This window comes from Idiotropiscis lumnitzeri, chromosome 18 (genome assembly GCF_059441095.1).
Source record: "Idiotropiscis lumnitzeri isolate Australia: NSW breed Sydney's pygmy pipehorse chromosome 18, RoL_Ilum_1.0, whole genome shotgun sequence".
In the NCBI taxonomy this organism is placed as follows: Eukaryota; Metazoa; Chordata; class Actinopteri; order Syngnathiformes; family Syngnathidae; genus Idiotropiscis; species Idiotropiscis lumnitzeri.
The window spans coordinates 11,459,428-11,486,026 of record NC_142408.1 but is presented as its reverse complement, the minus strand read 5'-3'; the positions used below and the strand labels follow the sequence as shown (position 1 = coordinate 11,486,026).

At 40.7% G+C, this 26,599-nt stretch overlaps 2 protein-coding genes across 2 annotated transcripts; both read right to left on the bottom strand.

Annotated features, from left to right (window-relative positions):
- Nucleotides 1–528: 528 nt before the first annotated feature.
- On the bottom strand, nucleotides 529–9,843 carry LOC148319522 (acyltransferase PGAP2-like). The gene is made up of 9 exons (XM_088282085.1): nucleotides 9,681–9,843; nucleotides 8,616–8,879; nucleotides 5,996–6,102; nucleotides 5,787–5,877; nucleotides 4,358–4,455; nucleotides 3,890–3,935; nucleotides 3,203–3,291; nucleotides 917–1,186; nucleotides 529–630 (listed from the first exon to the last, which is right to left on the bottom strand). Exons 1-9 carry the CDS (start codon nucleotides 9,841–9,843, stop codon nucleotides 529–531), a joined length of 1,230 nt encoding a protein of 409 aa, XP_088138211.1.
- Nucleotides 9,844–13,173: 3,330 nt separating this feature from the next.
- Nucleotides 13,174–26,032, bottom strand: LOC148319521 (acyltransferase PGAP2-like). The gene is made up of 7 exons (XM_088282084.1): nucleotides 25,870–26,032; nucleotides 24,805–25,068; nucleotides 22,184–22,290; nucleotides 21,975–22,065; nucleotides 20,563–20,643; nucleotides 19,391–19,479; nucleotides 13,174–13,248 (listed from the first exon to the last, which is right to left on the bottom strand). Exons 1-7 carry the CDS (start codon nucleotides 26,030–26,032, stop codon nucleotides 13,174–13,176), a joined length of 870 nt encoding a protein of 289 aa, XP_088138210.1.
- Nucleotides 26,033–26,599: the final 567 nt, after the last annotated feature.

Sequence of the window (26,599 nt, the reverse complement as noted above, 5' to 3'; positions counted from 1 at the left end):
CATGTTTCCTTTTCACCACCATAGTTCCCCCAAATGTCGGTACTAACGCTAACCCCAATCTACACATCCCATCTCTTCCCAACAAATTTACTGGACAATTTGGTACTACCAGTATTGGTATTTTACACGATCCCCCTAAAGGGTCTCTTATCCAAACGGGGTGTGTTTCAGAAACTTCAGATAACTCTCCCTGAGCCGTCCTGACAAATACTTTGTTGTTCGTCATTGAAGCTCCAGGAATTGGTTCTTTAAAGGCAGTTCTACATGCTCCCGAATCACAAAGAAAAGTAATTGGTCTACCATTTACTGTTAGCTGTACTTCTGGTTTGAAATGATCAAATATTAAAATATCTTGTAGATTTAATTCAGCGTCTACCTCAGTATTTTATATCTCATTTTGTGGGATATTTATTTTTCCTAGTCATGCTTTATTTTTATCGTGGGGATTGTCGCCAAAAATAATACGAGGGCAGTCGTTCGCAAAATGTCCTATCTCTCCGCAACTCCAACAAGTGATATTTCAAGAACTCACATAGCCTCGTCCTCGATCTGTAAGACCTCCTCTAACTCTTCCTCTGGGGGGTGGTTTCCAATCCCACCTTTGAAGCAGCCCCGCTTTTTGATTAAAACCTTTAGCACGGTTTTGGAAATAAAATTCATTTTCCCCAGTCTCAACAACGAAAGTATCTGCTTTTTTCTTTTTAGCTTGCAATATTCGTTCAGCATGTAACGCTTGGTTAATGTATTGTTCTAGCGTGCCTGTTGCTCTATCTACCCAATGTTTTTCAACCCATTGGTGAATGGTGTGGTGCGCATTTGCGTGTAGGGCATTATTTAACTGCTCCTCAAAAATGCTCCCTTCAGTATGGTCTTCAGGAATGCCGCTGTTTGCTTTGAAACACGCAGTTAATCTTGCCCTGTAATCGTCAAACGATTCTCCTTCCTTTTGTGTTATTCTTCCTATAGCCGTATAATTAGCTCTTAATTTGAATTTTTCTCTAGTTCGCTCCATTAGTCTTTGGACGCGATGTGTGAGTTCTCGGCTATCATGGGCTAGAACAGCCTGACACTCTTTTGGTTCCCAATCGCCTCTAATGTTATGCCAATCACCTTTCAGAGCAGCCATCCAGATTTGTTGGACTTCTATTCCGTTTAAGTGGTAAGACCTTCTGAGGTCTTCCATTTGCTGCAAAAATTCGTTAACATCAATCTTATGGGACGTAATACCTTCTACCGCCTTTTTAACGTCATCCTGTGTCCATGTTCGATGCACTAAAATTACTGGTGACGCATCATCAATGTTAGGATTAGCAATTTCTATCATCGGAAAAGAATCTTGAATTTCTTCTTCCGATGGGGAGCCTTTTAGTGACTCCGGAGAAAAAGTTTTTCCCATTGTTATTGAAAATCTAACACCTAAGTTCCCCTTAATTCACGTATGTATAGCTTTATCCACGGTCGGTTCGGGTGATGGTGGAAAAGGAGAAGTAGGAAGTGGCGGATATAAGGATGATTGGAGGGATTTTGTATTTTTTGCTACCCCTACGTCCCGTCCTGTTTCGTTATCTTCTTTTCTCTGAAACATAATTTCATCCTCCTCCCATTTCCCTTTATTTGCGGTTTGTTTTTTGGTTTTGTTATTTTTATCTAGTTTTCGTCGTAGTGCCATTGTCATCCAAAATTCTGTATCTTCATATCCGTCTTTATTCATATTTTTTACATTATTCTTTCGTTTCATTTTTATTTTATCTTGTAAGTCGACTATTTTTTGTGTATTAAGCTGACCAGCGAATTCACATTTTGTTATCCATGAGTTTAAATGTTTTACTTATTCTGGACATTGGCTTTCTATAAATTTCCAGTCCTTACACATCAATTGTTGCTTCGGATCCTTTTTTTCAGCTTTTTTACTGTTTGATTTCCCCATGTTGGAAGACAGCGGCTCACCTAGGGTGACTAAACTGTCCTCCAGTCCCTGAACAGGCTGACAATTACTCTGTTTTAGGTAATTCCCAAGCTTCTACCACAAATGGCGGGGAATTCTTGCCTCCGCTTCCCAGACAGTTGTCAGTTAATTTTCCTGTTCCAAAATGAGGTTGCAAGCCTCCATTCACATCACACTTTTTCATTCACACTATGTTTTTTCTTCTTTTCATTTTTTTTCTTTTCAAACGCGCGTAGGATACACCCTGTTATCCTCTATCAGTTTTATAGACTATCTCTGTCTCTTCACCTAACATTGACTAGTATTCTTACAGTTTTACACAGTTTTAAAGACTTACTCTGTCTAGTCGTAGAGGAGTCCGCCCTCCTATATCCACGGAATTTAACGACTGATTTGCAGAGGAGTCCGCCCTCCTGTTTATGCGGAATTTAACTACGTACTTTCACATGCACTCATTCATCCCATTCGGAAATGAGTGACTTCCCAAAGATGAGCTGAGTATCTTCCGCCGCAGCTTCCCTTCTACCTTCAGTCTCCAGCAGCAGAGTCGAGGACCAGGTCCAAAAAAAAAGGAAAAAAGAAAAAGGAATCTTCGTCGTGGCCACGATTGTCCCCGGCCGTCGGCTTCGCTCCTGGACACCTCCAGTATATTGGGCTCACAGCTCGAAGGACCAATTCTATGTCAGGTTCGCCAATTTGACATATAGGGTTCGTAGCTAAAAGAAGAGAGGCATTCAGCTCAAGTGGAGACAGAGAGGTTAACAAAGTTTATTTGGCAACTTCATCTTCCTTCTGTTCCTCGATGCTTTTCACACATTCCCTTTTATAACATCGGGGAATCAGATTACACTTCAAGAAATCAGATTACACTCAAGGGTGGTACAGTTCGTCTACTCAAAACTGGTTTAGTCCGGTTTATCGTTGGCGTGCCGCTGTGAGTCGCAGCTGACTTTGACGTCAACTTCCTCTATCAGGACCCAGCACGATGTTGATTCCTTCAGCCTTTGATGCCAACTTCTTCTATCAGGACTCATCATGATGTTGTTTACTTCATCCTCACTTCTGAAGAAGTGCCGCCGCCCTGCCAATTGCAGACACCTCCCTGCAGTAGAGGTGTCCTCCTGTACCTCCACTCTGACTGTAAACACTCAGCATAGTTGACTCTTTTAAACTGCAACATGGTATATGCACTACATATTAAAATAAGCTGCATCACGGCAAATGTATAATAACCTCTTCATATTATTCTAACAATACCTGTCCGGTGAGGCGGTCAAGCAGCACAGACACAATGTTGGCAACCGTACAAGCCTCACCTTTGTATGGCTGCAAACTGAAACAATAGCCTGTTTCAGAGTCACACAAAATACATGATTTTATGCCATATTTCACTGGTTTTTGTGGGTTGTAAACCCTAAATGAAAGGCGCCCCCGCCACTTCATCATCCCCTCGTTTATGCAAATGTCTTTGTTTGGCTGGTACAGTGCCTTGAATTTTTCCAGCAGGTAATTGAGCACCTGATTGACCCTGTAAAGTCTATCGGATGCGTCAAATGTTGTTGCCGTATTGAGATGAAGGAATCTCAAAATGTTTTGGTCGCGGTTCCTTGCCATTGTTTGACCAAAAATAGGGACTGTATGTAAATGATGTACAGACCAGTACATCGCAAGGGTTGGTTTTTTCACAAATCCTGTGATAAAACTGAGCCCAAAAAATAATTTTAGTTCCGCAACAGTCGTTGGTCTCCATCGCAGTTTCTTGCAGTGAACACCACTGGGGTTTGTGTGAAAATAATTGTCTGCGAAGCGATTGGTGGCATCCGCGGTGTGCTGCAGAAGCTCATCTGTGAGAAACAGCTGCAGGAAATCAGCTGGCTCCTCAGACTCCAAATGGGCAGCGGCATTCAGTGGTCCAGGGGTTGCTGTAAAGTCGATTTTCCTTGCCTTGGTTGCCATCCAGTGTGACCAACAGAAGCAGCATCATGCTCATCTATCACGCCATGCAGGAGAAGGTTGGGTTTGTGGGAGTCGTGGTATTTTTGCTCTCGCTTGAACGTATGCACACACTCAATATTTGTTGAACTGTGTGAGCCTCACAGACAATTTAATTGGGTGTGCCAACGAGCTGCGCCAACGAGCCATCCAGCACGATCATGTGTGTCCACTGAACTTCAAAGCCGGGCAGGGGAGCGGCTTCTCCGACGTCGAGTCGACCCTTGCCCGCTCTCTTTTACCGGACCACCCTCCCCCCCGCGGTTGGATGGCGACGGGAGCCGGGCAGCGGAGCGGCCTCTCCGAAGTTGGGTCGTCCCTTGCTCGCTCTGTTCTACCTGACTCTCTTTAACTCTTTCATCATGTGTAAAGTGGGTCACATGGTTTTCAGCATTTTCTGTCTTCAGGAAGTTCACCCACCATCACAAATTGGTCACCAAAATCCCGGATCGATGTATAGTGGAAGGCCATGTTGGAGAAGGCCACCAGGTACTCGAATATGGCAAAGCATGTGTAGACTGAGGACAACAGAAGGCAGAAGATGCAGCGTCAGTAAGTGGACACTTCCGCTTTTTGCCATGTTTATCATTGAGAAATGACATTTAAAAAAAAAACACGGGCCAAGCTGTAGACTTTGCGAAATTCTCTCTAATGATGCGATTGTATGTGCTGTATTTGCCGGATCACATCTACAAACAAGTTCTGTCTTATTACAATATCCTTTCATGCAATTCCATGACAGACAAGACATAAGTGCTGCTTTTAAGGACATTTAGCAAATGTAGACATGAGTGTACAGTGGGATTTACAAAGTTGAATTACTCAAAAACGGCACAAGTTATTCAGCCTGAAATGACACTTACAATATGAGCAATATAATTAATTGAACATCAGGTGCGCACACACACATACACACACCGACTGACAACAACAATTACTTTACTTCAGTTCCATAGTTACTTTATTTTTAGAGTTGTGACGATCACGTGATGGTCAATTGGGGTCGATCAAGTCATTTTAAGATGAGTCGTATGGGTAAAATCAGATTTGGGATTGGGAAGTCACTATTTTAGATGGATACTGTAATATTCAATACTGGTTAACGTCTCTTCTATTTTAAGAAACAAAAAGATGAGTTATTTAAAAAAAAAAAAAGATAACTGAAACTAGAGATTACGTCATTACAGCGAACTGTAATTACAGCAAAAATGACCTGCGTATTTGCCTTTGACAATTAATTTCATGCAAGAGCTTTATGGGTTTAATTTAAATGTATTTATTTTGGTATAACTGTAAGACTCTTCAGAACAAAGAAGATTGAACTGTCAATTTAACTTCACTTTATTACACAACAGTTTGTGACCTTCACTCCACAAATATGTCATGTATAAAAATGAACTGAAACTAAAAACCAAAACTAATAAAACTCAACTAAAATGAAGAATTTTTAAAACATGTAAAGGAACAAACCTGCTCTAAAAACAAATTAAAACTCGCCATCCATCCACGAACCGCTTTGGAATTTAAAGTTTTAACAAACTACAGTCTAATGTAAACTCCCAAATAATTTATAAACTCATTCCATTAGTCATTATAAGTATCATCTTAATATGAGTCTTCATTGGGTGACAGAAACTAAATCATGTGAAAATTGGCTTCAAAAGTAAAACTACTGTACATGGAAGTAGACCATCCTCACTGTACAGTTATGCTCCACTTTGTAGGTTCTACTATATAGTATCTAATCTCTCACTGCATTGTAGGACAAACAAATCAGGACTGTGAATGAGTCAACAATACCCACGCACTTGACCGAGCCATTAAAAGTGATCACGTCATGAAGGCTCACCTCCATACAAAAAGAAGGAAACCCCAGTAGCCACGCTGCAGCACAGGTTAAAGACAGCGAGGGTCTTCTTGTACCAGTATGAATTCAGCTCCTGTCACGGAAACGTGTTTGATCATTACCAAATCACTGAATACACGCAATGCTTCTCTTTATGAACCTAACTCCATTGAATGAGAAAATCAAAATCCGTAAACTTAAGTTGAATTCACCTCTTTGTTCACAGAGTGACTTGTGATCACAGACCACAGCCTCCATGTCGTCAAAATGTAGGCTGTTGAAGTTACAACGAACAAGACGAAGCCAACTCTGTGAACACCTATAGAGAGGAAAAAATGAGATATTATCCGTTTGGGCTGCACGATATTGGGAAAAAATGACATTGCGATTTTTGGGAAGGCTGCGATATATCCATTGCAATATTGACTAATTAGCAGGGGGCGTGAGCAAACGGTCTGTGCAGTCTCAACAATGGAGAGCATAGTGTAGAGTGCTGCTTTTATGAAACAAACCAAATGTTTCCGTGTTCCTAAAAAAAAAAAAAAAAAGAAACATTGCACGTCCTACGATGTGATTATTGCGCATGCGCACATCGCAATCGCGATGTTCACACCGCATATCGTGCAGGCCTATTATCCATAGTTCATACACTTCACATGGTTTTTTTTGGGGGGGGGGTAAATCCATGTAGAAATTCTGGATGGGCATGATAATGAATTTTAATGTAGCCAGTGAGGCATGGGAAGTTGAGCTATATATGCGTAGACACAATATTGGTGGGGCACTATACTTACACAGAAAATGTGAAAATGATTTGGTTCTAGGCATGGGAATGATTACCTGTTTGACAATTTATCGTGGTTTTAAAAAGTCACTTTCAATAACGGTGTAACCTGTCCATAAAGGTCCATCTCATCTTTTTTTAGGGCACTTTTAAGCAGGGAAAAAAACAGGCTGATGAGCAACTTTTAGAAGTTCATGTTCAGAGGCCAGTGGCTATTTTTTTCCTCCTTCTCAGCAGAGCAAAGAGAGGAGGGGTGAGCAGAGGACACGGAGGGGAAGAGAGTCTGAACTCGGGAGGGAAGAAAATGAGAGAGAGTAACTGCGCTAATAACTCAACCATACTTAAACTGATGTCTTTTTGCTATATTGATTAATGTTTATTGTATTATTTAGAAAAACATGGTACCAGCCCGCACAAGATAGCCCTAAGAGCAATATGAGTAGCCTGTGAGTCTGTTTAAAAATTGCTCACAAATGATGGGACACTAAGATGAATGAAAACAGAATAAGAATGTGAAAATATTTTCATTTGTGCATTTTTATTCATGTAATCAATTAAACTTAACCTTAATGCAGTGGAAGGCCGTGCATTTTACATGCAGGCCTTCAGTGAAGTCCGACTTAATCCGACTTGAATAAATACCTCTCATAACACCATCATTGATGACACAACGGCTGGAGAAACAATATCCAGAAAGACACTGACGCACTACTGAGTGAGTGTTGGACGACCTAGCTTCTCTTGAAAGGTCAGTCTGGAAAATGTCCTCGCAAGTGCATCTCTATCAAATCCACACTTTTCCCTCCTTCGGCCATTGAGGTTGAAAAAAAGCGAGAATATATTTTAGATTTTCGAACAGTTGCCAGATAAGACTTTCTGGTGTGTTGAATCCGCAAAGCGCTGCCCCCTCACGAGTGAGTATGCAATCACCATACGCGTTCATCGCCTTCAACGTGAGGCCAGCGAGAAGGCCTTACTGTCATCAACTCGTGATTTGATTGGCTTTCGCAACTGTCTATCAACTGTAAAAGGCCCCTTGAGACACAGAACAGAGGCCTGCAAGATTGTCTTTGAAGGCCTTGGACGAATAGTGCGCCCTACTGGGATTGTGAAATCGAGCTAGCTGAATTCTGGATTCTGATTGGATAAAAACTCTAACCTACAAATTCAACACTCGGATATGACCTCAATATGAGGAATATGATCACGATTATGTTAGGCCAGCCGAGAAGGCCTTGACCGCTCACCACTTTCTTAATGTACCAAATATTCAAGATTTTGTTAATAAATAAAATAGATTTTGATCATTGCACAATTATTTTTTAACCAAACAGCTAAAAAAAAAACTGCCATTTGCCAGCTATAATTTCAATGCCGGGATACCGCCAGAAAATAATATCGATCACTATTTGCTGCATGTTGTCTTATCAGAGATTAAATTCGAATGCTAGTTGCGTTTGAGGAAAAAAAGCGTGGTTAGAGAAGTCGGAAAAGTCAATAAGATGAAACGACTGGATAATAGTAAACTACATGCTCTCTGTTTTCTGGCAAGTTGTTAGAGGAAGAAGTGCATATCAGCAGGGATGCACTTTGAAAAACGGAATTACTCCCCCAAAAAATGCCTGATTTAAAAAACAATTATCTTGTTAACCGATTAATCAATTTCGGGCCTTTTCACAAGGCACTAAACATATTCACGGTGTATCTGCTGATGTGGTGGGGCCACAGAATGCCACGTCATGTCACAGAGCGACAGCAACAGCCCGCAAATTAAAAAAATAAATAAAAATTCTATTCGAGAGTTGGTGTCGTGATGACGTCAGGAAACGTCTGTTTCCGACTGCTCTTTTGCTGATTTTTACCGTAAACGTCATAATTAAACTCTACAAGTGCTGTTTGTCTCTCCCTCCTTCTTAAAATGAGCAAAGCCAAGATTTTCTTAAGCCACAATGACAGATACATCTTGCCTTAGGTCGTTCTAATTGTCGTCTAAACCAGCGGGAAAAGCCTCACTGAGCAAGTGCAGTGTGAGAAGGCCTTTTACTCACTGGCGTTCTCCGTGGATGTAACAAAGGTGAGCAGGAGCAGGCAGCAGATTTCAGCCAGGTTGCATCCGAAGGCTGTCCTGCTCAAGGTCAGTGCCCATCCCTTGCTGGCAAAGCGACCACGGTAGAACGAAAAGTAGGTGGTTGCCAACACGAAGCGCGGTATCGAGTGGAGCCCGATGCAAAATTGCCATATATTTTGTGCTGGCACACGGCTGGTTGCGGCGCTGATGGATGGGAGGTGCTTTGCCTGGTGGGGGACACACACTCAAATCAACTGCTTAAACTTCAATAAAACTCAACACCACAACCAGGGCTAGGCAATTATGGAAAAAAAAGAATCAGGATTTTTGATTGATATTAAAATCAGGATAAACAAACACAATTTTTCATTCATTTCAAAACTTCAATACTGAGCTTTTAATATAACTTGAAAGAAAAAAAAGGAAAATAAATTAGCTCACAGCCCTTCGACTTGTTGCCTGACAGGCGCCACAGGTGCATCAAGACAAAGAGTAACAGACTGAAAAACAGTTTCTTCCCGAGAGCCATCTTCATGCTGAACTCACGCACACAACTACCCTTACCTTGTAGAACCGCAACATAATGTGTTTTATTTATCCAATTTGATATTTATTTTCTATTTATTTATTTAATCTTTAATTAATGAAAATTCATAAATTTCATTAAATTATTGTTCTATTGCACTGGAGAGGAGAGCTCTTGAATCTCGTTGCATACCGGGTACAATGACAATAAATTCTGATTCTAATTAAAGAAGATTAAAAATGTAGAAGAATAAAATGAATGAATATTGTCATTTTTTTTCAAAGATTCGGAAGAATATAAAGCATTTGTGGGCATCCATTATTATAAGGAAAATCTCTCCTGCACCTGCTCATGCTAATTCTTACTAGCCACTCAACATAAATATACAACAAAAGGTTACGGGTACATCATACATTTCAGAGTCGGGAATAAATAAAAAACAAATCTTTTACATCATGATTTGAATCAACAATTCAGCTTTTACCATTTTTTTGGGGAGAGGATAAGGACTGTGGCCACTCTGGTTAGGACTTACCTCTTCAAAGTCGTAGAAGATGCCAATGAAGAGGGAGACAATTAGACCAGCAAATGGGACAAGCGCCATCACTCTCACAAAAGTAGTGAACGTCACCTGAACGAGGGGGCGATACTGGTCTAATTGTCTGTCTGGCATGTGAATCATCCTGGGTGATGGCAGAAAACATGGGGACATGTTATGGAAAATTTACATTTTTTAATAGCCTGGATCTAACTCAATCAAATCGGTCCACTTTCAAATCGTATCGAATCGTCTTTTGTGGAGAGATGCACATCCCTACGCTGTTGTTAGGTTTCAGCCCCCCTCCCCCACTTTATAACAAGAATAAGTAAGAAACAACAGTAACAAAAAAACTGATTTGCCATTGCCCCAGGAGTGATCATTTCAGTGAGAAGAGATAAGGTCTGTAAAGTATACTTTAATTCTTGACCCTTGGGGTATTTTGGTGAACACATGTCAGAGATATGCTGTTGATATCTGAAAACTGTGTTAAACAGTGAAAAACGTGACAATATGTCATCTTTTTATAGTTTTGTATTACCACACCTCTCTCATAATGTCACCGAAATGCTGTAGATATCTGGGAAATGTGTTAAACAGTGAAAAAACGACAATAAGTCATGTTTCTATAGCTTTGTATTACCACGTCCCTCTAACTCCATCATATATTTTATTAGTATTTTTTTACAAACGTTCTATGTTCACACTGCCTTGAATGTGTTTTTGCATGAAAATTAGTTGAATCCGGCAACGAGAGAAAAAACGTTGCAAGACGTCAGTTATCCAATCTCAATGTCTAATCCCGGTCATGGAAGTAATGAGGGACAGTATTTCGGTCATTTGTGTGGCATAAACTGCCTTCCCGTGATGTCACTAGACGACGCTACTGAGTCAAAAACTAATAATAAATAATAAACAAACATTTAAATGTCAAATACGTACTTATAATCGATGGGCTATGCTCGGAGGGACCTGAAGAGTACTGGCAGGCAGGAAATTGCAGGGTACCTTTCGAAATAAAAGCTAAGGCATTGTCTGGCATGGGCACCTTCGGGCGGGAAAAGCATTTTCAATCCGGAAGTGGTGGTGGGATTCTTTCAAAATAATAGTAAACACGCTCTCAAACCAACTTTTAAGACGCGCATGAACGGCGCTTACAACCGGCGCGTTATTTTCTTCCCTTTTCGTGACTATGAGGGCAGCCTAACCTCATCATGGTAAAGGATAATGTAAATGGCAGTCAATTTAAAACTGAACAAAGGTTAGACTGCTCGGAGCCACTTTTGTGATCCTGGCATGGAAGTCCATTGTTTCAGAGGGGTCTCGTTCACACCTCCTGTGGTGCAGCTGTGATCTAATCTTCCTGCATTCCTCTCCTGAGTGTCTGGTCATTAGCATGGTCTAAACTTCAGTTACACTTAAAGGATTTCATACTTTTGACTATTAAAGGAATATAAGAGTTTGAGCTTAACATAGTTCATTAGATGTTGGTGCATCCAATGTATGAAAATGTGATATTGTAAAATGCTGAGAGTGTGACTGGTGGCGCGAAACTGGTTGCGGGGGTTGTGCAAGAATGGAATGTTTTAGAAGCAGAAGGCGCTGAGCGAGACGAGATGACTCCGGGAAGGAGCGGCCATCGGGGGATCGCACGCAGGAGGAGCCACGGGATTCGGCGGGAGGAGAAAGACCAATGAGAGCGAGCTAAAGTTAACTGCAATACACATAGCCAATAGAATCATGCCAGGATGCCTTTGTCTGTGCCATTTTGCATGTTGTATAGTATGAATCAGGACTGGGCTAACTCGGAGGTAGAACACATTCGTTGGTGGCACGAGAGGTGTAGACTTGTATTGAGAGGGATCCGAGATTTAGGTGCCATGTAGAAAATCTGTATTGGGAATAAATCCATTCGTGCGTGAAAATGCCGGCTTCCTGATACCTTTCTATTGCAGAACGAGCGCGCATATTGTTGGATGAGTGAGAGTTGGGTAAGGTCGCAAATTGGAGTCAGATTACTAATTTGAGTTTACATTGGGTTAAAGTTAAATTCTAACATTGATATAAAGATAAATTCCAACAATGGTTATCTTATGTCATAAAATGATTGAGTTGTAAAACAGACTCTGAGACCAAGTTAGAAAATGCACATTAACGGCGCTCATTATCGCCGGCACTATCTCACCCCCTTTTTGTGAGAATAGCAGCGTAAATCGCGTGTCAGTCACGTGATCATGTTTTTTTGTTTTTTTTTTAAATACTTTTTATACCGTTACTCCAAATGATCATGATGCACCTGCTCCTGAGATCAGTATGACTATAACCCTCATTTAAGTCAGTTTCCCCTCACTGGATGCTGCGTCAAGTTACTTATTGCCAGTCTCAGAGTTTTTTTGTTTTTGTTTTTTTGTACTTTCGGCTGTGAATAAAGTTGTATTGTTTTGTATGTTTAACTATACTGGCTGCGACAAAAATGATTTTTAAAAAAGCATAAAATCGAGATGGGGCTATGTTAATCAACCAACCATCTGCTATAGTTGACTTATATGATGTTTCCAATATTAAAATTGACACTAGACTGACTGAACGGCTTCATAAATATGTATTACGCTGGAGCATTTATCAAATGACAGAATATGAAAGGTGAGATGGCGACAGTTGTGTCATGACCCGTGCCGGGCATGTCAATGTTTTTGTTATTGTTTTCTTCCCTCCTTCCTGCCATGTGCTTCTGTTTTTGTTTTGTCAGCTGTGTTAGCGTTTCCCCTCAGCACTCGTCATCACCAGCCACGCACCTGCTTCCCATCTGCTCCCCTAATGACTCGGACTATTTAAACCTCCCAGAACGACAACGCAGTGTCGGTCATTTTCGCCTCTGTGTCTCGCTTTGTTGCCGCATTTCATGGACTGCCACGACCGCGTTTATTTCCGGCCCTGTTCATGCTCTCTGGTTCCTTGTCCTTGTGCCCGTTCAGTCTTGGTTAGTTGCCTTTGTTGTTTTTTTGTCCACGCCCCGTTGTTGTCCCTGCTGAGCTCTTCAATAAATCCCCTTTAAGTTTCACCTACCCCGGCTTCCTCGCTTCTTGGGTCCACCTCCTCATCGCCGCAAGGCGAAACCTGACAAGTTGTCTATTTTTGATTTTGCATTTGTTCTCTTTACTTAACTGTAAGGAGTGGGGTTGGATCAAATCAGAGTGTCTTTTGGTCTTTGTAAAATAACATTGTAATCAGATTATCCTCAGGAAAGGGGGGGGAGTTTATTGTATTCAGAGGTCAACAATTGGCTCTCAAAAACAGAGGTGACACTGACACCCACCATAAGTGTTGCGCAGCACAAAGGTGTTTTAGGTCTTGGTAATGCGTATGTAATGAGTAAACACACCAGAGTGGGGGGCACGCATGTTGCAAATTGAGAGACTTCTTTGACATCAGCACGAAACCAGAATGACATCTGTATTTAAGAAAATGGCTCTGTCAGAAACATTTATTCCCATCACCAATCCAGCCTTGCTCGGCAGCCTCTCCGGGAGGACGCAGAGACAACCTGCTCTGCAATGAAAATTCAAGACACAGTCAGTTAGGATAGTCCATTCTTGCCTTTGATACTTTACCTTCTAGGTCCATCTTCATTCGCCATGATTAATGATTGTAAAAACAATATTCTGTTTGTGTACAACCGACTGTTCAAGAAGACAAACCCAAAAAGTTGAGTCAAGTCAAATTTATTCAATCAAATAGTCTCAAAGGATTTCAAAAGACCACAACGCTATCTCCAGATCTTAACCCCCCGGAGAGCAAAGAAAAAATGAGAAACCTTGAGAAGGGACCACAGACGAGGGGAATCCTCCTTCCAGGATAACCAGGCTGCAATGCATGTCGAGTGGTAACGGTTAACAGATAATGCAGTGCGCAACAACGCAAACTCAAGTCACGTGAGAGTCCATTTAAGAAAGAAAGCGCTGCGGGATGACTCCTTCGAAGAAGTAGGTCCTCCTTAACATCAGGGAAAAAAAGATGTGTTAGAAGTAAGCAGTTTTCATTTTTCTTCATCTTCTGTCTTAATAGAATTTAAGTAGTTTTTTTTTTTTTTTTTTACCATAAGGGAAGATTTCTCAGTTAAAAGAAAACGTTTTTTAAAAGTGGGCTTAAAAAATGAAAATATTGGTGACAGGCACGGTGGATGATTGGTTAGCACGATGGCTTCTAAATCAGTTCTGGAAAGAACATGATCTGGGAAATAAAAATGATGGCAATAGAAGGCTTCGTACAACAAAAGAACGCACGCATTTGATAGAACTCCGCAGTAAGTTCCTGTGAGTGACCCCAACAGTTCTTTCATTTCTTTATCACCAAACCTAAACTGTGCTTGTGCACATTTGGAGTGCAAAAACACAACGACTCTCTGTGTTGGCTTCAAAACCTGCAATTACAGGCAAAAACATTTCAACATAATTTTGGAGACTAAAAGATGATCACAATGTACAGAGCGAAATCTGTGCAATAACAAAGCTGTGTAGTTGGTGAGGAGATAGACATACTATGGGCCCATTATTGTAGCAAAACCATTTACAAATGTGTATTTCAATGCACAAATGAAAATAATAAAACCATCTCCTCAAAAAAACAATGACAGACACCTTTATTATAACACCTTCTGATAATAAGTACAAACAGCATCGACAAATCACGAATGCAATTACTTTCCACGGGGCGAAAGCATGAAAATAGAGGTTTAAAAAAAATTATCCTTACGTTCGACAAAAGGTATAAAATGCCGTGGTGCACGTATTTCTCTCAAGTGGCCATCCCAGAGCTGTATAATAACAAAGCAGTCTTCCCAAACAGAGCTATTTGTGTCATCTGGTTAAAATCTTCCTAGTTTCAATATCGCAATGGATATATTGCAGCCTCCCCAAAAATCGCAGTTTTTTTCCCCAATATCGTGCAGCCCAAATGGATAATATCTCATTTTTTCCTCTCTATAGGTGTTCACAGAGTTGGCTTCATCACGTTCATTCTGACTTCACAAGCCTACATGTTGTTCACATGGTGGCTGTGGTTGATGATCAAGGGTCACTCTGTGAACGAAGAGGTGAATTCAACTTAAATTTATGTATTTTGATTTTATCATTCAATGGAGTTCGATTCATAAAGAGAAGCAGTGCGTGTATTCAGTGATTTGGTAATGATCAAACACCTTTCTGTGACAGGAGCTGAATTTGTACTGGAACAAGAAGACCCTTGTAATAGAGTAGTGTAAATTAAACGTTTGCTCGGTACGTCTAAAACCGAAAGGAGTTATACAAATGGTATTAGGTCGTAACTCTTTTATAAACATGTTTTCTCTGGAATTTTGGATTCCCTTTTCTGGTAACTCAGACAGTACAGCATTACTTGTTGTTTTTGCTGGAAGATAGGTTGAGGGGTCCCATTTTCTCGGTACGGATAACACGGTCGAGTAAATTAAACGTTTCTAGGTACGTTGAAAACCTTGAGGAGAGAAACTGGGTTTCTCTGGAAGTCTACTCACATTTTCACATTAAATTTAGGAAATAAATAAGGCGTGATTTCTGTGGTTTTTATTATTTTTATTTGCATTGGAATTTCTTTGGTAAACAAACTGCATTTTTGACTGAGGAGTGATCTAAAGTTGGTGTGCCTGCGCAGAGACTGGCTGCGAATGAGGAAGTGAGGGACGGCGGAGTCCGAGAAATTCCGTAGAGAAAGCAGCGGAGTCCTGTGTACACCTAAATTCCGTGTGTGTATATTTGCGCAAACCGTATGTAAAGTGAGTGAATGGTGTGATTGGAGATTGCAAATTCCACTTGGTATTTTATCCCATGTAATACAGTAGGGTTATAAACAGCAGACTGGTGTGGATGCAGAGGCAAGAATTCTCCACCTGAAAAGGTAGAAGTGAGAATAACCACAACAGGAAATTTGAGTTGCTGTCCTACTAATAAGAAACCGGTTTTTAGAACACCCTAAGTTTTGACAAAGCAGTCTTCCCAAACTTTCCATCTCACTATGCTCCACACCTGGTACTTTATCATCTGGTTTCCAACCATCTGCATGTCTACCTCTTTGAACAAACCATCCCAATTCTCTCCATCCTAATTCAAAGGGTTTAAATAAAGATATGTGTGGTGTTATTCCCTTGTGTAAATGCTCTAAAGTATGAGGCAGTCTAACTCCAGCACCTACAGTCCCCAGATTATCGGTGTACAAATAATCGAGCTCTATTCTTTCGGGTGTGTGTTTGTATAATTCGGTCTCAGTTAAGATCTGGGCCTGGAGTCTGTTTATACCACATTGTTACGTGGCGGGCGTTTTTATCCACTTCATTCTGTGTTTTTTTCAAAAAGTGTCTAGCTTCTCGAAGCAATTTTTCCCCAGTACAAAATGGTGGTTTGTTCGTCACGTGTAACAAATAATAAAAATGTGGTTCTCCAATGCCTTTTATCACACACAAATCTGTTTTTGTTATTTCATGTTTCCTTTTCACCACCATAGTTCCCCCAAATGTCGGTACTAACGCTAACCCCAATCTACACATCCCATCTCTTCCCAACAAATTTACTGGACAATTTGGTACTACCAGTATTGGTATTTTACACGATCCCCCTAAAGGGTCTCTTATCCAAACGGGGTGTGTTTCAGAAACTTCAGATAACTCTCCCTGAGCCGTCCTGACAAATACTTTGTTGTTCGTCATTGAAGCTCCAGGAATTGGTTCTTTAAAGGCAGTTCTACATGCTCCCGAATCACAAAGAAAAGTAATTGGTCTACCATTTACTGTTAGCTGTACTTCTGGTTTGAAATGATCAAATATTAAAATATCTTGTAGATTTAATTCAGCGTCTACCTCAGTATTTTATATCTCATTTTGTGGGATATTTATTTTTCCTAGTCATGCTTTATTTTTATCGTGGGGATTGTCGCCAAAAATAATACGAGGGCAGTCGTTCGCAAAATGTCCTATCTCTCCGCAACTCCAACAAGTGATATTTCAAGAACTCACATAGCCTCGTCCTCGATCTGTAAGACCTCCTCTAACTCTTCCTCTGGGGGGTGGTTTCCAATCCCACCTTTGAAGCAGCCCCGCTTTTTGATTAAAACCTTTAGCACGGTTTTGGAAATAAAATTCATTTTCCCCAGTCTCAACAACGAAAGTATCTGCTTTTTTCTTTTTAGCTTGCAATATTCGTTCAGCATGTAACGCTTGGTTAATGTATTGTTCTAGCGTGCCTGTTGCTCTATCTACCCAATGTTTTTCAACCCATTGGTGAATGGTGTGGTGCGCATTTGCGTGTAGGGCATTATTTAACTGCTCCTCAAAAATGCTCCCTTCAGTATGGTCTTCAGGAATGCCGCTGTTTGCTTTGAAACGCGCAGTTAATCTTGCCCTGTAATCGTCAAACGATTCTCCTTCCTTTTGTGTTATTCTTCCTATAGCCGTATAATTAGCTCTTAATTTGAATTTTTCTCTAGTTCGCTCCATTAGTCTTTGGACGCGATGTGTGAGTTCTCGGCTATCATGGGCTAGAACAGCCTGACACTCTTTTGGTTCCCAATCGCCTCTAATGTTATGCCAATCACCTTTCAGAGCAGCCATCCAGATTTGTTGGACTTCTATTCCGTTTAAGTGGTAAGACCTTCTGAGGTCTTCCATTTGCTGCAAAAATTCGTTAACATCAATCTTATGGCACGTAATACCTTCTACCGCCTTTTTAACGTCATCCTGTGTCCATGTTCGATGCACTAAAATTACTGGTGACGCATCATCAATGTTAGGGTTAGCAACTTCTATCATCGGAAAAGAATCTTGAATTTCTTCTTCCGATGGGGAGCCTTTTAGTGACTCCGGAGAAAAAGTTTTTCCCATTGTTATTGAAAATCTAACACCTAAATTCCCCTTAATTCACGTATGTATAGCTTTATCCACGGTCGGTTCGGGTGATGGTGGAAAAGGAGAAGTAGGAAGTGGCGGATATAAGGATGATTGGAGGGATTTTGTATTTTTTACTACCCCTACGTCCCGTCCTGTTTCGTTATCTTCTTTTCTCTGAAACATAATTTCATCCTCCTCCCATTTCCCTTTATTTGCGGTTTCTTTTTTGGTTTTGTTATTTTTATCTAGTTCTCGTCTTAGTGCCATTGTCATCCAAAATTCTGTATCTTCATATCCGTCTTTATTCATCTTTTTTACATTATTCTTTCGTTTCATTTTTATTTTATCTTGTAAGTCGACTATTTTTTGTGTATTAAGCTGACCAGCGAATTCACATTTTGTTATCCATGAGTTTAAATGTTTTACTTATTCTGGACATTGGCTTTCTATAAATTTCCAGTCCTTACACATCAATTGTTGCTTCGGATCCTTTTTTTCAGCTTTTTTACTGTTTGATTTCCCCATGTTGGAAGACAGCGGCTCACCTAGGGTGACTAAACTGTCCTCCAGTCCCTGAACAGGCTGACAATTACTCTGTTTTAGGTAATTCCCAAGCTTCTACCACAAATGGCGGGGAATTCTTGCCTCCGCTTCCCAGACAGTTGTCAGTTAATTTTCCTGTTCCAAAATGAGGTTGCAAGCCTCCATTCACATCACACTTTTTCATTCACACTATGTTTTTTCTTCTTTTCATTTTTTTTCTTTTCAAACGCGCGTAGGATACACCCTGTTATCCTCTATCAGTTTTATAGACTATCTCTGTCTCTTCACCTAACATTGACTAGTATTCTTACAGTTTTACACAGTTTTAAAGACTTACTCTGTCTAGTCGTAGAGGAGTCCGCCCTCCTATATCCACGGAATTTAACGACTGATTTGCAGAGGAGTCCGCCCTCCTGTTTATGCGGAATTTAACTACGTACTTTCACATGCACTCATTCATCCCATTCGGAAATGAGTGACTTCCCAAAGATGAGCTGAGTATCTTCCGCCGCAGCTTCCCTTCTACCTTCAGTCTCCAGCAGCAGAGTCGAGGACCAGGTCCAAAAAAAAAGGAAAAAAGAAAAAGGAATCTTCGTCGTGGCCACGATTGTCCCCGGCCGTCGGCTTCGCTCCTGGACACCTCCAGTATATTGGGCTCACAGCTCGAAGGACCAATTCTATGTCAGGTTCGCCAATTTGACATATAGGGTTCGTAGCTAAAAGAAGAGAGGCATTCAGCTCAAGTGGAGACAGAGAGGTTAACAAAGTTTATTTGGCAACTTCATCTTCCTTCTGTTCCTCGATGCTTTTCACACATTCCCTTTTATAACATCGGGGAATCAGATTACACTTCAAGAAATCAGATTACACTCAAGGGTGGTACAGTTCGTCTACTCAAAACTGGTTTAGTCCGGTTTATCGTTGGCGTGCCGCTGTGAGTCGCAGCTGACTTTGACGTCAACTTCCTCTATCAGGACCCAGCACGATGTTGATTCCTTCAGCCTTTGATGCCAACTTCTTCTATCAGGACTCATCATGATGTTGTTTACTTCATCCTCACTTCTGAAGAAGTGCCGCCGCCCTGCCAATTGCAGACACCTCCCTGCAGTAGAGGTGTCCTCCTGTACCTCCACTCTGACTGTAAACACTCAGCATAGTTGACTCTTTTAAACTGCAACATGGTATATGCACTACATATTAAAATAAGCTGCATCACGGCAAATGTATAATAACCTCTTCATATTATTCTAACAATACCTGTCCGGTGAGGCGGTCAAGCAGCACAGACACAATGTTGGCAACCGTACAAGCCTCACCTTTGTATGGCTGCAAACTGAAACAATAGCCTGTTTCAGAGTCACACAAAATACATGATTTTATGCCATATTTCACTGGTTTTTGTGGGTTGTAAACCCTAAATGAAAGGCGCCCCCGCCACTTCATCATCCCCTCGTTTATGCAAATGTCTTTGTTTGGCTGGTACAGTGCCTTGAATTTTTCCAGCAGGTAATTGAGCACCTGATTGACCCTGTAAAGTCTATCGGATGCGTCAAATGTTGTTGCCGTATTGAGATGAAGGAATCTCAAAATGTTTTGGTCGCGGTTCCTTGCCATTGTTTGACCAAAAATAGGGACTGTATGTAAATGATGTACAGACCAGTACATCGCAAGGGTTGGTTTTTTCACAAATCCTGTGATAAAACTGAGCCCAAAAAATAATTTTAGTTCCGCAACAGTCGTTGGTCTCCATCGCAGTTTCTTGCAGTGAACACCACTGGGGTTTGTGTGAAAATAATTGTCTGCGAAGCGATTGGTGGCATCCGCGGTGTGCTGCAGAAGCTCATCTGTGAGAAACAGCTGCAGGAAATCAGCTGGCTCCTCAGACTCCAAATGGGCAGCGGCATTCAGTGGTCCAGGGGTTGCTGTAAAGTCGATTTTCCTTGCCTTGGTTGCCATCCAGTGTGACCAACAGAAGCAGCATCATGCTCATCTATCACGCCATGCAGGAGAAGGTTGGGTTTGTGGGAGTCGTGGTATTTTTGCTCTCGCTTGAACGTATGCACACACTCAATATTTGTTGAACTGTGTGAGCCTCACAGACAATTTAATTGGGTGTGCCAACGAGCTGCGCCAACGAGCCATCCAGCACGATCATGTGTGTCCACTGAACTTCAAAGCCGGGCAGGGGAGCGGCTTCTCCGACGTCGAGTCGACCCTTGCCCGCTCTCTTTTACCGGACCACCCTCCCCCCCGCGGTTGGATGGCGACGGGAGCCGGGCAGCGGAGCGGCCTCTCCGAAGTTGGGTCGTCCCTTGCTCGCTCTGTTCTACCTGACTCTCTTTAACTCTTTCATCATGTGTAAAGTGGGTCACATGGTTTTCAGCATTTTCTGTCTTCAGGAAGTTCACCCACCATCACAAATTGGTCACCAAAATCCCGGATCGATGTATAGTGGAAGGCCATGTTGGAGAAGGCCACCAGGTACTCGAATATGGCAAAGCATGTGTAGACTGAGGACAACAGAAGGCAGAAGATGCAGCGTCAGTAAGTGGACACTTCCGCTTTTTGCCATGTTTATCATTGAGAAATGACATTTAAAAAAAAAACACGGGCCAAGCTGTAGACTTTGCGAAATTCTCTCTAATGATGCGATTGTATGTGCTGTATTTGCCGGAACACATCTACAAACAAGTTCTGTCTTATTACAATATCCTTTCATGCAATTCCATGACAGACAAGACATAAGTGCTGCTTTTAAGGACATTTAGCAAATGTAGACATGAGTGTACAGTGGGATTTACAAAGTTGAATTACTCAAAAACGGCACAAGTTATTCAGCCTGAAATGACACTTACAATATGAGCAATATAATTAATTGAACATCAGGTGCGCACACACACATACACACACCGACTGACAACAACAATTACTTTACTTCAGTTCCATAGTTACTTTATTTTTAGAGTTGTGACGATCACGTGATGGTCAATTGGGGTCGATCAAGTCATTTTAAGATGAGTCGTATGGGTAAAATCAGATTTGGGATTGGGAAGTCACTATTTTAGATGGATACTGTAATATTCAATACTGGTTAACGTCTCTTCTATTTTAAGAAACAAAAAGATGAGTTATTTAAAAAAAAAAAAAGATAACTGAAACTAGAGATTACGTCATTACAGCGAACTGTAATTACAGCAAAAATGACCTGCGTATTTGCCTTTGACAATTAATTTCATGCAAGAGCTTTATGGGTTTAATTTAAATGTATTTATTTTGGTATAACTGTAAGACTCTTCAGAACAAAGAAGATTGAACTGTCAATTTAACTTCACTTTATTACACAACAGTTTGTGACCTTCACTCCACAAATATGTCATGTATAAAAATGAACTGAAACTAAAAACCAAAACTAATAAAACTCAACTAAAATGAAGAATTTTTAAAACATGTAAAGGAACAAACCTGCTCTAAAAACAAATTAAAACTCGCCATCCATCCACGAACCGCTTTGGAATTTAAAGTTTTAACAAACTACAGTCTAATGTAAACTCCCAAATAATTTATAAACTCATTCCATTAGTCATTATAAGTATCATCTTAATATGAGTCTTCATTGGGTGACAGAAACTAAATCATGTGAAAATTGGCTTCAAAAGTAAAACTACTGTACATGGAAGTAGACCATCCTCACTGTACAGTTATGCTCCACTTTGTAGGTTCTACTATATAGTATCTAATCTCTCACTGCATTGTAGGACAAACAAATCAGGACTGTGAATGAGTCAACAATACCCACGCACTTGACCGAGCCATTAAAAGTGATCACGTCATGAAGGCTCACCTCCATACAAAAAGAAGGAAACCCCAGTAGCCACGCTGCAGCACAGGTTAAAGACAGCGAGGGTCTTCTTGTACCAGTATGAATTCAGCTCCTGTCACGGAAACGTGTTTGATCATTACCAAATCACTGAATACACGCAATGCTTCTCTTTATGAACCTAACTCCATTGAATGAGAAAATCAAAATCCGTAAACTTAAGTTGAATTCACCTCTTTGTTCACAGAGTGACTTGTGATCACAGACCACAGCCTCCATGTCGTCAAAATGTAGGCTGTTGAAGTTACAACGAACAAGACGAAGCCAACTCTGTGAACACCTATAGAGAGGAAAAAATGAGATATTATCCGTTTGGGCTGCACGATATTGGGAAAAAATGACATTGCGATTTTTGGGAAGGCTGCGATATATCCATTGCGATATTGACTAATTAGCAGGGGGCGTGAGCAAACGGTCTGTGCAGTCTCAACAATGGAGAGCATAGTGTAGAGTGCTGCTTTTATGAAACAAACCAAATGTTTCCGTGTTCCTAAAAAAAAAAAAAAAAAGAAACATTGCACGTCCTACGATGTGATTATTGCGCATGCGCACATCGCAATCGCGATGTTCACACCGCATATCGTGCAGGCCTATTATCCATAGTTCATACACTTCACATGGTTTTTTTTTGGGGGGGGGGTAAATCCATGTAGAAATTCTGGATGGGCATGATAATGAATTTTAATGTAGCCAGTGAGGCATGGGAAGTTGAGCTATATATGCGTAGACACAATATTGGTGGGGCACTATACTTACACAGAAAATGTGAAAATGATTTGGTTCTAGGCATGGGAATGATTACCTGTTTGACAATTTATCGTGGTTTTAAAAAGTCACTTTCAATAACGGTGTAACCTGTCCATAAAGGTCCATCTCATCTTTTTTTAGGGCACTTTTAAGCAGGGAAAAAAACAGGCTGATGAGCAACTTTTAGAAGTTCATGTTCAGAGGCCAGTGGCTATTTTTTTCCTCCTTCTCAGCAGAGCAAAGAGAGGAGGGGTGAGCAGAGGACACGGAGGGGAAGAGAGTCTGAACTCGGGAGGGAAGAAAATGAGAGAGAGTAACTGCGCTAATAACTCAACCATACTTAAACTGATGTCTTTTTGCTATATTGATTAATGTTTATTGTATTATTTAGAAAAACATGGTACCAGCCCGCACAAGATAGCCCTAAGAGCAATATGAGTAGCCTGTGAGTCTGTTTAAAAATTGCTCACAAATGATGGGACACTAAGATGAATGAAAACAGAATAAGAATGTGAAAATATTTTCATTTGTGCATTTTTATTCATGTAATCAATTAAACTTAACCTTAATGCAGTGGAAGGCCGTGCATTTTACATGCAGGCCTTCAGTGAAGTCCGACTTAATCCGACTTGAATAAATACCTCTCATAACACCATCATTGATGACACAACGGCTGGAGAAACAATATCCAGAAAGACACTGACGCACTACTGAGTGAGTGTTGGACGACCTAGCTTCTCTTGAAAGGTCAGTCTGGAAAATGTCCTCGCAAGTGCATCTCTATCAAATCCACACTTTTCCCTCCTTCGGCCATTGAGGTTGAAAAAAAGCGAGAATATATTTTAGATTTTCGAACAGTTGCCAGATAAGACTTTCTGGTGTGTTGAATCCGCAAAGCGCTGCCCCCTCACGAGTGAGTATGCAATCACCATACGCGTTCATCGCCTTCAACGTGAGGCCAGCGAGAAGGCCTTACTGTCATCAACTCGTGATTTGATTGGCTTTCGCAACTGTCTATCAACTGTAAAAGGCCCCTTGAGACACAGAACAGAGGCCTGCAAGATTGTCTTTGAAGGCCTTGGACGAATAGTGCGCCCTACTGGGATTGTGAAATCGAGCTAGCTGAATTCTGGATTCTGATTGGATAAAAACTCTAACCTACAAATTCAACACTCGGATATGACCTCAATATGAGGAATATGATCACGATTATGTTAGGCCAGCCGAGAAGGCCTTGACCGCTCACCACTTTCTTAATGTACCAAATATTCAAGATTTTGTTAATAAATAAAATAGATTTTGATCATTGCACAATTATTTTTTAACCAAACAGCTAAAAAAAAAACTGCCATTTGCCAGCTATAATTTCAATGCCGGGATACCGCCAGAAAATAATATCGATCACTATTTGCTGCATGTTGTCTTATCAGAGATTAAATTTGAATGCTAGTTGCGTTTGAGGAAAAAAAGCGTGGTTAGAGAAGTCGGAAAAGTCAATAAGATGAAACGACTGGATAATAGTAAACTACATGCTCTCTGTTTTCTGGCAAGTTGTTAGAGGAAGAAGTGCATATCAGCAGGGATGCACTTTGAAAAACGGAATTACTCCCCCAAAAAATGCCTGATTTAAAAAACAATTATCTTGTTAACCGATTAATCAATTTCGGGCCTTTTCACAAGGCACTAAACATATTCACGGTGTATCTGCTGATGTGGTGGGGCCACAGAATGCCACGTCATGTCACAGAGCGACAGCAACAGCCCGCAAATTAAAAAAATAAATAAAAATTCTATTCGAGAGTTGGTGTCGTGATGACGTCAGGAAACGTCTGTTTCCGACTGCTCTTTTGCTGATTTTTACCGTAAACGTCATAATTAAACTCTACAAGTGCTGTTTGTCTCTCCCTCCTTCTTAAAATGAGCAAAGCCAAGATTTTCTTAAGCCACAATGACAGATACATCTTGCCTTAGGTCGTTCTAATTGTCGTCTAAACCAGCGGGAAAAGCCTCACTGAGCAAGTGCAGTGTGAGAAGGCCTTTTACTCACTGGCGTTCTCCGTGGATGTAACAAAGGTGAGCAGGAGCAGGCAGCAGATTTCAGCCAGGTTGCATCCGAAGGCTGTCCTGCTCAAGGTCAGTGCCCATCCCTTGCTGGCAAAGCGACCACGGTAGAACGAAAAGTAGGTGGTTGCCAACACGAAGCGCGGTATCGAGTGGAGCCCGATGCAAAATTGCCATATATTTTGTGCTGGCACACGGCTGGTTGCGGCGCTGATGGATGGGAGGTGCTTTGCCTGGTGGGGGACACACACTCAAATCAACTGCTTAAACTTCAATAAAACTCAACACCACAACCAGGGCTAGGCAATTATGGAAAAAAAAGAATCAGGATTTTTGATTGATATTAAAATCAGGATAAACAAACACAATTTTTCATTCATTTCAAAACTTCAATACTGAGCTTTTAATATAACTTGAAAGAAAAAAAAGGAAAATAAATTAGCTCACAGCCCTTCGACTTGTTGCCTGACAGGCGCCACAGGTGCATCAAGACAAAGAGTAACAGACTGAAAAACAGTTTCTTCCCGAGAGCCATCTTCATGCTGAACTCACGCACACAACTACCCTTACCTTGTAGAACCGCAACATAATGTGTTTTATTTATCCAATTTGATATTTATTTTCTATTTATTTATTTAATCTTTAATTAATGAAAATTCATAAATTTCATTAAATTATTGTTCTATTGCACTGGAGAGGAGAGCTCTTGAATCTCGTTGCATACCGGGTACAATGACAATAAATTCTGATTCTAATTAAAGAAGATTAAAAATGTAGAAGAATAAAATGAATGAATATTGTCATTTTTTTTCAAAGATTCGGAAGAATATAAAGCATTTGTGGGCATCCATTATTATAAGGAAAATCTCTCCTGCACCTGCTCATGCTAATTCTTACTAGCCACTCAACATAAATATACAACAAAAGGTTACGGGTACATCATACATTTCAGAGTCGGGAATAAATAAAAAACAAATCTTTTACATCATGATTTGAATCAACAATTCAGCTTTTACCATTTTTTTGGGGAGAGGATAAGGACTGTGGCCACTCTGGTTAGGACTTACCTCTTCAAAGTCGTAGAAGATGCCAATGAAGAGGGAGACAATTAGACCAGCAAATGGGACAAGCGCCATCACTCTCACAAAAGTAGTGAACGTCACCTGAACGAGGGGGCGATACTGGTCTAATTGTCTGTCTGGCATGTGAATCATCCTGGGTGATGGCAGAAAACATGGGGACATGTTATGGAAAATTTACATTTTTTAATAGCCTGGATCTAACTCAATCAAATCGGTCCACTTTCAAATCGTATCGAATCGTCTTTTGTGGAGAGATGCACATCCCTACGCTGTTGTTAGGTTTCAGCCCCCCTCCCCCACTTTATAACAAGAATAAGTAAGAAACAACAGTAACAAAAAAACTGATTTGCCATTGCCCCAGGAGTGATCATTTCAGTGAGAAGAGATAAGGTCTGTAAAGTATACTTTAATTCTTGACCCTTGGGGTATTTTGGTGAACACATGTCAGAGATATGCTGTTGATATCTGAAAACTGTGTTAAACAGTGAAAAACGTGACAATATGTCATCTTTTTATAGTTTTGTATTACCACACCTCTCTCATAATGTCACCGAAATGCTGTAGATATCTGGGAAATGTGTTAAACAGTGAAAAAACGACAATAAGTCATGTTTCTATAGCTTTGTATTACCACGTCCCTCTAACTCCATCATATATTTTATTAGTATTTTTTTACAAACGTTCTATGTTCACACTGCC

What these genes read in the sequence shown, in the direction of transcription:
- LOC148319522 (XM_088282085.1), bottom strand. Translation starts at nt 9,843, where the DNA reads ATGATTCACATGCCAGACAGACAATTAGACCAGTATCGCCCCCTCGTT. An exon ending in CACACTGGATGGCAACCAAG is followed by an intron (nt 3,292 to 3,889) that starts GCAAGGAAAATC and finishes ACTCTGAAACAG; the next exon opens with GCTATTGTTTCAGTTTGCAG. An exon ending in AATCGTTTGACGATTACAGG is followed by an intron (nt 631 to 916) that starts GCAAGATTAACT and finishes ACCGTGCTAAAG; the next exon opens with GTTTTAATCAAAAAGCGGGG.
- LOC148319521 (XM_088282084.1), bottom strand. Translation starts at nt 26,032, where the DNA reads ATGATTCACATGCCAGACAGACAATTAGACCAGTATCGCCCCCTCGTT. An exon ending in GTCACTCTGTGAACAAAGAG is followed by an intron (nt 22,066 to 22,183) that starts GTGAATTCAACT and finishes TTTCCGTGACAG; the next exon opens with GAGCTGAATTCATACTGGTA. An exon ending in TTCCTTCTTTTTGTATGGAG is followed by an intron (nt 20,644 to 21,974) that starts GTGAGCCTTCAT and finishes TGTTGTCCTCAG; the next exon opens with TCTACACATGCTTTGCCATA.